The sequence below is a fragment of the Oncorhynchus masou genome, chromosome 15 (assembly GCF_036934945.1).
Source record: "Oncorhynchus masou masou isolate Uvic2021 chromosome 15, UVic_Omas_1.1, whole genome shotgun sequence".
In the NCBI taxonomy this organism is placed as follows: domain Eukaryota; kingdom Metazoa; phylum Chordata; class Actinopteri; order Salmoniformes; family Salmonidae; genus Oncorhynchus; species Oncorhynchus masou.
The window spans coordinates 889374-903049 of NC_088226.1; the positions used below are offsets into that span (position 1 = coordinate 889374).

Below are 13676 nucleotides of genomic sequence, written 5' to 3' on the forward strand. Positions count from 1 at the left end.
CAAGGCCACAACACACCCCACACACTGGGCCACTTTCCTCATCACCCTCTCATCTCTCCATCCCTCTATCTAGCTCTATTTCTCCCACAGCTGCTTCCAAAGAAGATTCTTCAGGAACATATGTGTGTTTTTCTCTCCCTGACAGGACCCGGGAGCTGGAGTTCGGAAGCAGAGAAAGAGGGAGGGAGGGAAGGGTGGGATCCTAAGACATAACAGGAGGTCGGGTTGAGTACATGTATGTGTGGATGGTTGGGGATTGTTGGGTTAATGGAATGGAAATGGAGTAAATCCGAGGTCAGGCCATTTTCCCTCCTCATTTTTCATTTGAGTCGCCATCCTTTCTCTGAGTAGCCAACCGTAACACAGAACAAATAACATGCTTAAAGAAAAGAGAGAAAGGATAGCATTTTATTTAATCTCAATTTTGTCTTTTTTCCTGCACCTGTTTTTCTTTCATTCTCTTTGCTCTCTCTCTTTTTCTCTCTGTCTCTCTTACTCTGTCTCTCTCGCTCTCCCTGTCTCTCTCTCTCTCTCTCTCTCTCTCTCTCTCTCTCTCTCCCCTGTCTTCCTCTCTCTTTCTCTTTTTTCCGATGCTTGAATAGAAGTGGATCAAAAAGGTAAAGACCACAATGAACATAAAAACCACAGCTCGCCCCTCCCTCCTCCTCCTCCCTCCTCTCCTCCCCTCATACGCCTTCCTAACCCAGCACCTTGTGTAGTGATCATGTTTGATGTTGATATCCCTCCCCTTTCTTTCTCTCTTTCTCTCCCTCTCTCTCTTTCTGGATTATAACCAAGACTCTAAGATCCTTCCAGATTTCCTCCTTGCCTCTGATGACACCAGCCTGACCTACACGCACGCACGCACGCACGCACCGCACACACACACACACACACACACACACACGCACACACACACACACGCACCGCACACACACACACACACACACACGCGCACACACACACACCAGCTGACCACTCTGGAGGTCCATGAACTATTTCTGAGAGAGAAAAAGAGAGAGGTTCTTATGTCATGGTTTAACCACTATACAAACTACATACCAGTGGCCATTCACAAACTTAAAGACAGATAACATGGTGTACATTCTTACCACTTCATGGTCGGTAAACCCTTTCTTCTCTTCTCCCATTCGCTGTACACCTATCTCTCCTCTCCTCAACGTGTCCACATGTTGGGCCACAGCCACCTGACCACTCCTCATGCTGACATAGTTCTCCATCTGACCCTGCAGTTCTCACTCCACCTCATTGAGTATGATTTCACCATTTCTCTATTGTTTGCTATTAGTAATTTGACCCTATCTCTAATTGGTTCCCTCCAGATCCAAGTGACTCCTCCTCGTCCTCCTCTCCTCTCTTCTCCACATGGGTTTATATTCTTCTCTCTGCCTCCCTTTCTCTTCCTTTCTTTCTTCCTTCCCCCTTTCATTTTTCCTTACTTCAGGGCGAATCTTACATTTATTTGTTTTCATTTTCAACTTTCAAAAGACAATGGTATTTAGAATCACACTGGCCAAAGTTTCTCCTTGATCATGTGACATGAGTCTGTCCCTCGTTAAGCACTTTCTCCCATTTCCAGGTGCTTCAGTGTCCACTCTCTTTCTCTCTATCACTCAAACAGCTTTAAATGCAGTGCCCTTCTCTCCTCTTTCTCTCTTTCTTTTGGCTCCGTTTCTGCCTCTCAGATCTTTCATCTGTTCATCACAAGTAGCCGCTGGTTCTCTGAGGCCTCCTCAGGTTTCATCTCCTTCTTCACCTCCTCCTCCTCCTCTTCTTTTCTCTTTCCCTCTTTATCCATTTGCTCTTATCACTGCTTTTTCTTCCTTCTCTTGCTTTCGTTGCACTGCAACCCCCCTGTGTGTCCTGATTTGGCCGTCAGTCACCCCTTCTTATCATTAGGAGTCAGCTAGTCCTCCCTTCGTACAGCGTGTATGTATGGATTCAGAGGGGTGCCACAGTAGGTGGTACAGTCCCAGTTAGCATCTACGTGTAATGGCTGCTCTGTTCACCAGGGGGATGGTACTCTCTAAAGAGCCAATCAGTCACTGGTCTCCCAATCACAGAGCTTACAAAGAATGCTGCAGGGGATGCAGGGCTCAATCCAAGGTTAGAGGAAGGAAGAGTATTGCTGCCACTGGGAACAGGCACCATTAGGGCCGCCTCAAAAGGGTCATTTAATCTCCCAGGTTGTGTCTGAAATGGCACACTATTCCCCACGTAGTGCACTACAGGGCTCTGGTCAAAAGTAGTGCACTATATAGGGTATTATATACTGTCCTAATCTTACCCTTGACCTTTTAGATGCCCCCGCCCACAACACTGTTACACATCAGTCTCGACTAGTACCCTCTACTGTCTGTTTCCATGGATAGATAGATATGTACAGTAGGTTATTATAGATTGAAGGGATTAACCTCTGTAGCAATGCCATTAAGTCCTTTATGGGCCCATATCCATCTGCCTGGATGTGGCTTTCCACTGACATCCATTGCTCCTGTATGTCTTGTTTTTCCCTCAACCAACCAACCAACCGACCACCATTTTGTTTCTCCCTGCCTGGTAGCTATAGCGAACCCTCCTCCTCTGCCTCTCCCCCCCCCCACCCTTGATACACCTTGTTATTGTTGTTTTTTTTACCCACGTTTACTACCGTTCCTCCCAGTGACCATGTGACCTACAAAACCCCTCCTCTTCCTCCCTCTATCCTCGCTTTAACTCTACTGTTAATTATGATTATCTCTATATCTCATTTTTAATTAATTAACAATACTCTTAGATTGTGTAACCCGTTGTCCCTTTGTTAATTCATTAATCCTAATTGTTTGATTCACTGATTGGTTGATTGACAGATTATAGTAATGGCTGCTCTGCTGTTGTGTTCAGGAGCGGGTCTGTGAACGTCAGTCAGACTGTCTATAGTCTGTGTGTTGATAGACTTACATATTCATTTCCTTGTCACCGTTCCTTTATTACTATTGACACGTGAATTGACTGAATAGGTGTCAGCCATCTTTCTGTCACCTATCAAGTCCTTTTTAATCAGTGATCATGAAGGAAAAGAGACTAATGAAACAAATCTACAGTATTTAATAATGATCATGAAGGAAAGGTGACAAGGAAATGAATCTACAGTATGTAAGACCTGGTACACAGCCTTCAAATTGGTTTTTATTGGGACTAAAGGAGGGGGGAGTATCCCTCGCACCTACACTCTTAAAAACAGGTTATATCTAGAACCTAAAAGGGTTCTTTGGCTGTCCCCATAGGATAACCCTTTGAAGAATCCTTCATGGTTCCAGGTAGAACTATTTTGGTTCCAGGTACATCCATTTTGGGTTCCGTCTTAAGCCCTTCCCACAGAGAGTTCTACCTGGAACCAAAAAGGGTTCTCTTATGGGGACAGACAAATAATTATTTCTGAGAGTGTAGAGACACATTTACCATTGAAATAGTGTCTCTGTGGGCGAATGAGGATAGAGGGAGGGAGAGAGAGAGAGAGAGAGGGAGAGGCCGGGAGAGAGGAGCAGTCGCTATAGAGACAGGCAGTAGCTCCTCATTAGGAATGACCCACCACACACACGTCTGGTCACGTGACCCACTGCACTCAGACATTGTATTCAGCAGGCAGTCGAGGAGAGAGGAGAGTGAAGGAGAGAGGGAGAGATGGGGAGAGGAGAGAGATAGGGAACTGACGGACTGTACATTGAGAAGTCATTACATTGTTAAAGCTAAAGAGCTCTGGCAGGCAGGTGGCCATGAATAGAAATAAGTCAGGACCTTTATGGACAGATAGAACACACCGCCAGAGGCAGATGTATGGACAGACAGAACACACCACCAGAGGAAGATGTATGGACAGACAGAACACACCACCAGAGGCAGATGTATGGACAGACAGAACACACCACCAGAGGCAGATGTATGGACAGATAGAACACACCACCAGAGGAAGATGTATGGACAGATAGAACACACCACCAGAGGCAGATGTATGGACAGATAGAACACACCACCAGAGGCAGATGTATGGACAGATAGAACACACCACCAGAGGCAGATGTATGGACAGACAGAACACACCACCAGAGGCAGATGTATGGACAGATAGAACACACCACCAGAGGAAGATGTATGGACAGATAGAACACACCACCAGAGGCAGATGTATGGACAGACAGAACACCACCAGAGGCAGATGTATGGACAGATAGAACACACCACCAGAGGCAGATGTATGGACAGATAGAACACACCGCCAGAGGCAGATGTATGGACAGATAGAACACACCACCAGAGGCACATGTATGGACAGATAGAACACACCACCAGAGGAAGATGTATGGACAGATAGAACACACTACCAGAGGCAGATGTATGGACAGATAGAACACACCACCAGAGGAAGATGTATGGACAGATAGAACACACCACCAGAGGAAGATGTATGGACAGATAGAACACACCACCAGAGGCAGATGTATGGACAGACAGAACACACCACCAGAGGAAGATGTATGGACAGATAGAACACACCACCAGAGGCAGATGTATGGACAGATAGAACACACCACCAGAGGCAGATGTATGGACAGATAGAACACACCACCAGAGGCAGATGTATGGACAGATAGAACACACCACCAGAGGCAGATGTATGGACAGATAGAACACACCGCCAGAGGAAGATGTATGGACAGATAGAACACACCACCAGAGGCAGATGTATGGACAGACAGAACACACCACCAGAGGAAGATGTATGGACAGATAGAACACACCGCCAGAGGAAGATGTATGGACAGATAGAACACACCACCAGAGGCAGATGTATGGACAGACAGAACACCACCAGAGGCAGATGTATGGACAGACAGAACACACCACCAGAGGCAGATGTATGGACAGCCCTCACTGGGGAAGGAAGGGATGGAGAAAGAGAGAGTAGAGGGATGAAGAGAGTAAGAAACTGGCTGGGTGCTGGCTACTGCTACAGTAGCTCAGCAGGGTTGGGGTCAATTCTGTTTCAATTTCAATTTCACTTTTCCTTACAATGAAAAGCAATTAGGAAAACTGGACTTAGAATTTTCCATTGACTACCTAAATTGACTGAATTGAAATGGAATTGTGGCCTGTCATAGTGTCACTCCAGTGTTATACCCGTACCTGCAGGCGGAGTCCTGTGTACTGAAGCTGTGAAGCTCTGTCAGTAGGACCACCTGTGCTGCCACTCAGTGTGTCAGTGCACCTCTCATAGAGATAAGACATTTCAATGGAAACTTTCCCTCTCCACCCAGGCCCTGCTGCCCTGCTATTGGTCTCAGTGAAGGGGTTTGTCTTGAAGTGAACATGACGGTTGATCAAAGTGCCAGCCCCTTCCTTCTGTCTACAGTGTGCGTGTGGTGTGCGGATATGTGTATGAGTGTCTGTGTGTGTAGGTTTGTGTGTCGGTGTAGGTGTGTGTGTGTGTGTATGTGTGAGTTAGTATTCTGTTTTGACTACCTTGCCTTGACCCCCTTGCTGTCCAAAAGGAACAGGACACAATCTGGGACTCCCACCTCTCTCTCTCTTTCTCTCACTCCTCCACAGAATTAACTCACTTCCTCTCTTATTCTCATTTCACAGGAAATAACCTATTGACTCCTCTGACTCTCTCCGTTTCTCTGTTTCTCCTTCTCTCTTCTTTTTTACACCCACAAAATACACTCTCACTCTATCCTTTACTCTTTCTCCTTCTCTCTCCTTCTCTCTCCTTCTCTCTCCTCCTCTCTCCTTCTCTCTCTTCCTCTCTCCTTCTCTCTCCTTCTCTCTGTCGCTTGCTATCTCTCAAGCACACCTACATGCACGCACACACACCAACATGCTCACGGGTAACGACACACACACGCACACCTGCACCCTACACACACACACACACACACACACACACTCACAGATGTACTCTTACTTCCAGACGATTAAGTGTCCATGCTGAAGGAGGGGTTTCATGGCGCTCTGTTGTGCCCCCTGCTGGTTGCTGGCTGCAGTTACCTGCCAGGAACAGGTGTGGGATTCAATTAGAACAGCAGGCTCTCCGTGGCCAGGCCAGGTCTGTCAAGGGCCTACTGGGTCCTGTTCATTAGGCACCAAACGGAAGAAAACAGACTGAAACAGGGAGGGACTACCTGAAAAACGCTCATTTTTGGTTTCCGTTGCAAAACTTTTTTGAACTATGTGTGTCCTAATGACCGTGACCCTGGGATAGGCAGGCTGTACACCACCTCCCCAAAACCAGTATGTGGGATACTCTAGGACGCATTTCTCCAGACACTCTAACGTACATAGATAACCCAAGATCCCGACTCTAGAGGATGTCTCAAGAAAGGACTGTAGGAGAGACGTGATCAGGTCTGGGCTGTGCCAGGCTGTGTCTTACATAACAGTCATATCAACCCATGGCCTCACATTACATCAACAACAAGACCACAATCATTTTAGAAACACATACAGTCTCCATTGAGATATCTCTATATCTCATTACTCTCTACCCCTTTATGGTCAGAGTAGGATGATATGATTGCTCTATTATAATACAGTATGTAATGACAGATTTTATATGAAGATAACCATTAGAAATACATTCCCCAGCAGTCCCTGGATTAAAATGATTTGCCCACAACGGCACACAGTATGATCTCAGCAAGCTGTCATTGCTTAGATGTACTTCTATATCACCCGTCAAAACTGTCATTATTATTCCCAACGAGGTAGTAAGGTACAGTATTTGTCATTTCAAAGGAGATTCTGTTCCTGTCATCATATTCATGCTACAGCTTCATATTGACGAGAAACAGTCACTGTTGACATATTGTATTGTGTCGGGAACAACAGCTGATAAATTAATTTCCTATTATTTTTCATGGCAGTATTTTGCTGTAAAGTGTTTCCAATAGAAGATATATTGCCCATTCCAACTTACACCCTATTCCCTATATAGTGCACTACTTTAGTGCACATTATAGGGAATAGGGTGCCATTCGGGATGCACTACTGTGCACAGCAGATACAAGCATGAAGGTTGGTTGTTAATCCTTGATAAGGTAAGTTTGGTTATACTGGTTATACTGCCTAGTGGTGTGGCCCCATTAGACCATGACTGCTCTGATTGTGCCAGACCAGATTTCCACGGCTCCTAAAAATGTATTTCATCTAATCTAACAATCTCAACTAATCTCAGAAGGTAAATATGACTCAGGCTAACCTGTTCTAGGCCGGACTAGGATAATACCTAGTGCAATCTTTAATATCCCATCCCTAATACCTCATATCCATCTCTAATACCTAATACCTAATTCATGTAATGCTGGTCCAAAATAATACTAGGCTTTGTGGTAGTGTGTGTTAGCAGGGTGTGGCTGCCTGGGAGGTCAGGCTGTCCATACAGAGAGAGAATAAACAGGAAGAGGGCATGCTGGCTGAAAGAACAGGTCAGAGTTAATGAAGCCTCCCAGGCAGGGTGTGGAGCGGAGCGGCTCCCTCTGCTTGTCTTTGTCTTTGTGTGTGTGTGTGTGTGTGTGTGTGTGTGTGTGTGTGTGTGTGTGTGTGTGTGTGTGTGTGTGTGTGTGTGTGTGTGTGTGTGTGTGTGTGTGTGTGTGTGTGTGTGTGTGTGTGTGTGTGTGTGTGTGTGCGTGCGTGCGTGCGTGCATGCGAGTGAACCTCTCTCTTTTTCTTTTCTCTGGTCTGTGTGTGTCAGTGCCAGCTCAGTGTGACCGCCTGGGAGGCCAGTCCAGTGATGAGCCCCACTGACACCCGGCCCTGCCAGTCCACCCAACACCCAGCTAATTAGAATAAGCAGAGCCAGAGAGCCATGTTAGAGTTACTATCTGCAGACTGTAAAGGGACAGAGAGAACAACAGGACAAAACACATAGGATGGTTAGCCCTTACTCTTGACTGCAATACCCTGGTATACAGTAATGCTGACTATGCTACTGTATAGTGTGAAGCCGATTCAGGGTAGTGGTGCTGTTAATATATTACTGGGATCAATGATTTGTCCCATAAATACCTGTTAAACCTCTTGTGATTCACCGTGCATAGAGAACCAAATTGGGCCAGGAACCGAAAGGTTGCTGGATCGAATCCCCGAGCTAAAACTCTATTGTTCTGCCCCTGAGCAAGGCAGTTAACCCACTGTTTCCCAGGCGCTGAAGATGTGGATGTCGATTAAGGCAGCCTTTCTGATTCAGAGTTGTTGGGTTAATGTGTAAGACACAATTCAGTTGTACAGCTGACTAGGTTTCCCCTTTCCTTTCCCAATATGAAAGTCAGCATTGTGGATTAAAGGAAGCCCTTGACAATGCACTGCACCAGCCATTCATTTTTTATTACCTAGGACTCTGTAATCCAAGGCTGGTCTGTACAGTAGTCATGGACTCTTTTCAGATACAGACTCCCACCATACACTTTTTGGTTGTAAATGCAGGTCGTCCATTTGTCTGCTTGTCCGTCTGTATGTCCTGTGTTGTTGTGTGCGTGACTAGAGACGGGACAGTAGCACGGCTGTGTTGGTCTGTCCTTTATCCTACCTTGAGGCAGGAGGATGTTCTGTCTTTGTTTATGGGTCAGCTATGCAGCGGCTTGTTCTGCATGCTCTTTATTTCTCTACTCCTCTTTACTTTCATGCTGTTGTTTGTTTGTTTTCATCCTCGTCACAGCTTTGTTCATAGAATTCAGCCATTTATCCCTGAGCTAGTTTTCTTGTATATTTTATAGGATTGCAGGAAGTGTTATAAAATAGAGATGAAGGAAGAATACCTGACAAAGTCACTGTAAATGAGGACTACATTCAAATTACACATTGACCCTTGAGGGTTCCCCAAAACCAGTGGGCTGTACCAATGTAGATATTTTCAACTCTATGGGGGTGCCACTGCCTACGTTAATAACTCTAATAACTATGGGGCTCCCCAGCATGCTAGAACACCCCTGCTGCTGGAAACCATTCTTAGATCAACCACTGTAGCTCCTCGGCTGCTTGTTTTAACAATGGAGCATGACAGTCCTTTTGTGAAGCCCCTCTATTCAATGTGTGTTTGTTTACGCCCAGGCTTGATTTGAGTCGTGTTTTGACGTGAGATATTCATCCCTGCTGAGTCCCCTCAGACACAACAACAGTATCATCACTGAGGCACAGCACACAGCCACACACTTCTGAGAGACAAAAACTTCCCACTGGGCAGAGACGCCAATTCAGCATCTATTCTACGTTGATTCAATGTAATTGCATTGATATGACCTGGAAACAACGTTGATTCAACCAGTGTGTGCCGAGTGGGGAGAGAGAGAGGCATAACATATTGATACTACTATTGTGACCAGCAAACATTTCCTCAAACCATAAAAAGAGAGGCAGGTAAAGGAATAAAGCCATTTTCCCTAAACGTTCCTTCTCAGAAATGCTGCCGTCTCCTACGGTGTGCAGCATGTCCAAGGATGTAGCATCCTAAGGTTAGTTCCATCCTAGGAAATCTGGCAGCAATGTTTGTGTAAGTGCATGTGTGTGTGTGTGTGTGACTGTGTCTAAACGCCCCTGTAGGGACCAGTTAGACCACGGATCCGTTCAGTCATAACGTGACCAGTGTGAGTTCCCTGTCCTCTGTTCTCAACACACTGACTGGCTGGGCTGCTGGGGCCTGGACACTTACATAACTGAGTATCCAGAGAGGACAGGGAGTCCTCTGTTCAGCTCTTTCATTCTGTACCTGTACTGTCCCTATACTGTACCTGCAGTGTCCCTGTACTGTCCCTGTAGTGTCCCTGTAGTATCTCTGTAGTGTCCCTGTAGTATCTCCGTAGTGTCCCTGTAGTGTCTCCTTTGCTCTCACGTCCTCACAGTCTCCTGTGATGTGACCGTGCTGTTGATGCCAGCAGCTTTTTTCCATAGATACCTCTCCTCCACGCCCTCCTCCGCCCGGTTCCCCTCCCGCCCCACCTGACAGTCCTCTGGTCCCAGGTCAGACACTATCTGGCTGAGAGAGAAAGTGCGTCAGCCAGCCAATTTACAGCAGTCCCCAGTGGGTGACCTCCAGGAGAGAGCTATGAGACACAGGAAGGAGGGTAGGAGGCAGAACCTGTGTGTGGGTGTGTGTGTGCATGTGTGTCGGGGGAGGGAGGAGTGTGTGTGTGCGTGGAGGGGGGAGTGTGTGCGTGTGAGCATGTGTGTGTGCGTGCGTGTGTGTGTGTGTGTGTGTGTGTGTGTGTGTGTGTGTGTGTGTGTGTGTGTGTGTGTGTGTGTGTGTGTGTGTGTGTGTGTGTGTGTGTGTGTGTGTGTGTGTGTGTGTGTGTATGGATTGCAACAACAGAAGAAGGGGATCCTGGCCAGACTCTTATTTTCTACCCCAGACTTCATGGCATTACTCTTGACTGAGATCCAACCACCTGTACTGATACAACACTCTAAAACTCATACTGTTATTTCCTACCAGAGAGCAGGAATACTGAGCGTCTTACAGTATACATGCACAATAAAACCTTAAGTAGGCCAAGATGAATCAGATGAAATACTATCTGGGCAGCAGCAGCTAGGAATCTACCATTTATCAGAACACTACAGGCAGCTCTTAGGCCTCAATTCTGATATTTAGCAAATGAGCTTTTTGTATTTCTTCATTTTTGATCTGATAATGTATCTCACCTCATTCCCCTCGCTGTCTCTCTCTCTGTCTCTCTCTCCCCCATTCTTCTTTTGTATTCTGTCTCCCTCTCCTCAAATCTCAAACTTGTTATCTTGAACATCTCTCTGTCTCTTTCCCCACTATACTCTCATCCCATCTTCTACCCCTTTCTTTGTCCCCACTCCTCTTCCTCATCTCCTCTCTCTTTCCATTTCCCCCTCATCATCTCCTTAATATACTCCTTTATCTTACATTGCTCCTTTTATATCTCTTCACTCCATCTCTCACTCTCCATCTCTCTCTCTCTTTCTCCCTTTCTCTCTCGCTCTCACTCTCTCTCTCCCTTTCTCTCTCTATCGCTCGCTCTTTCTTTCTCCCTTTCTCTCTCTCTCTCCCTCCCTCCCTCCCTCCCGCACGCCCACCCTCACTCCCTCTCGCTCGCTCTCTCACCCTCTCCCTCCCCATCTCTCTCTCTTTCCACTCTCCTCCAGTCTTTGTGTGTCCGGGCACACTGCTGCGTGTACAGGCGGCCAGCTCGCCTCAGGAGGCAGAGCATCAGTCGGGGGCGTGGTGTAAGGACCCCCTGCAGTCAGGTGACCGGCTCTATGTCATGCCTTGGACTCCCTACCGCACCGACATGCTGTATGAGTACGCCTCCTGGGAGGACTTCAGACAGAACCGCGCCACTACCACCTACAAGTGAGCACCGCCTCTGCCCCCCCGCCAGTTCACATCAAATAATCCCTCTGCCTCTGCATTGATTTATTTGAATACTGCTGTAGATGGATGGTGAATGGCAGTGTGGGTTCCATGGGGTCCTGTGGTGATCTGTAGACCACTGGTGGGGCACCTCAGGGGTCAGTGTGAAGTCCAATTAATTTAGTGAAATACATGTTTTTTTCTTGTGCTCCATGGGATGGAAAAGTATGAGAACCACAGGTCTCTTTGGACATGTTGGTCTCTTTGGACATGCTTATGAGCTGGTCATCGCCCAAAAGCTCATGGGTTATTGATTCTCCTGTCATATTGTGTCCACCCACTTCTTCCCCTCCTATAGGTTGCCGAACCGTGTTGATGGCACAGGCTTCGTGGTATACGACGGCGCCGTGTTCTACAATAAGGAGCGCACACGCAACATGGTCAAGTATGACCTGCGCACACGCATCAAGAGCGGCGAGGCCATTATCGCCAACGCCAACTACCACGACACATCGCCCTACCGCTGGGGTGGGAAGAGCGATATCGACCTGGCGGTGGACGAGAACATCTACGGGCTGGTGGGTCATCTGATGGAGGGAATAGAAGAGTGTAAGAGGAGTGTAACCACAGAGTCCAACAACGGATGATGGGAGGGAATAGAAGAGTGTAAGAAGAGTGTAACGACTGGTGGTCAGGATGATGGAGGGAATAGAAGAGTGTAAGAGGAGTGTAACAGGAGGATGGAGGGAATAGAAGAGTGTAAGAGGAGTGTAACAGGATGATGGAGGGAATAGAATAGTGTGAAGAGGAGTGTAACAGGAGGATGGAGGGAATAGAAGAGTGTAAGAGGAGTGTAACAGGATGATGGAGGGAATAGAAGAGTGTAAGAGGAGTGTAACAGGATGATGGAGGGAATGTGTAACAGGATGATGGAGGGAATGAGTGTAAGAGGGGGATGGAGGGAATAGAAGAGTGTGAAGAGGAGTGTAACAGGATGGATAGAAGAGTGTAAGAGGAGTGTAACAGGATGGATGGAGGGAATAGAAGAGTGTAACAGGATGATGGAGGGAATAGAAGAGTGTAAGAGGAGTGTAACATGGGATGATGGAGGGAATGTAACAGGAGTGGAGGGAATAAGAGGAGTGTAACAGGAGGATGGAGGGAATAGAAGAGTGTAAGAGGAGTGTAACAGGGGGATGGAGGGAATAGAAGAGTGTAAGAGGAGTGTAACAGGATGATGGAGGGAATAGAAGAGTGTAAGAGGAGTGTAACAGGAGGATGGAGGGAATAGAAGAGTGTAAGAGGAGTGTAACAGGATGATGGAGGTAAGAGGAGTGTAACAGGATGATGGAAGAGAAGAGTGTAAGAGGAGTGTAACAGGATGATGGAGGGAATAGAAGAGTAACAGAAGAAGAGGAGTGTAACAGGAGGATGGAGGGAATAGAAGAGTGTAAGAGGAGTGTAACAGGATGATGGAGGGAATAGAAGAGTGTAAGAGGAGTGTAACAGGGGGATGGAGTTGGACTGGACATTTCTAAGCTCATCTAAAATAGGCCTAATGGTTTATTTATCTATTTCATAAATACACTTTCTTGTGTTTATCACCGTAACACCTGGATTGAGCGTTTAAGAATGGGTGAGATTCTGTAGTTTCTTCTGTAGTTTGAGATATATTTATGGTTACCATCACCCCCCCCCTCCTCCCAGGTGAACCCGTACACCCTGCGCTTCGAGGGCACCTGGGAGACCAGCTTCGACAAGAGGCTGGCGTCCAACGCCTTCATGGCGTGCGGCGTGCTCTACGCCGTGCGCAGTGTCTATCAGGACGACGACAGCGAGGCCGGCGGGGATCTGATCCTTTACGCCTACAACACGAACCGTGCCCGGGAGGAGCCCGTCCACATCCCCTTCCCTAACCCCTACCAGTACGTCTCCTCTGTGGACTATAACCCCAGAGACAACCAGCTCTACATCTGGAACAACTATAATGTTCTGAGATATCCGCTGGAGTTCGGACCACCGGACCCCACCACTGGTGAGTCCTGAGATGTGTGTGTACAGTGGACCTTTATTTCTGGTATAATTTGTCCATTGATGTCAGTTGTAGTGGGATATTTGCACAAATGCAAATCACCACCTGTTCGCCCTCTTGTACGTACCTTGCTTTTTCAGATGAATTATCCATTGTGTTTTGGGTGAATATTTTAGCGAGGCAGGCCTATCTGGAGTTAGTATTTGTCCCTGAGAGAGAGACAGAGACAGAGAGAGAGAGAGAGAGAGAGACAGAAACAGACAGACAGACTTG

At 47.0% G+C, this 13676-nt stretch overlaps 1 protein-coding gene across 1 annotated transcript in view; it reads left to right on the forward strand.

Annotated features, from left to right (window-relative positions):
* The window catches only part of LOC135555267 (adhesion G protein-coupled receptor L1-like), a 242721-nt gene that overhangs the window by 192369 nt on the left and 36676 nt on the right, over window positions 1-13676 (forward strand). Inside the window, exons 5-7 of the mRNA XM_064987580.1 lie at window positions 11164-11371; window positions 11730-11949; window positions 13034-13406. Coding sequence (XP_064843652.1) covers window positions 11164-11371; window positions 11730-11949; window positions 13034-13406 — 801 coding nt within the window. The remainder of the gene's footprint in view (window positions 1-11163; window positions 11372-11729; window positions 11950-13033; window positions 13407-13676) is intronic.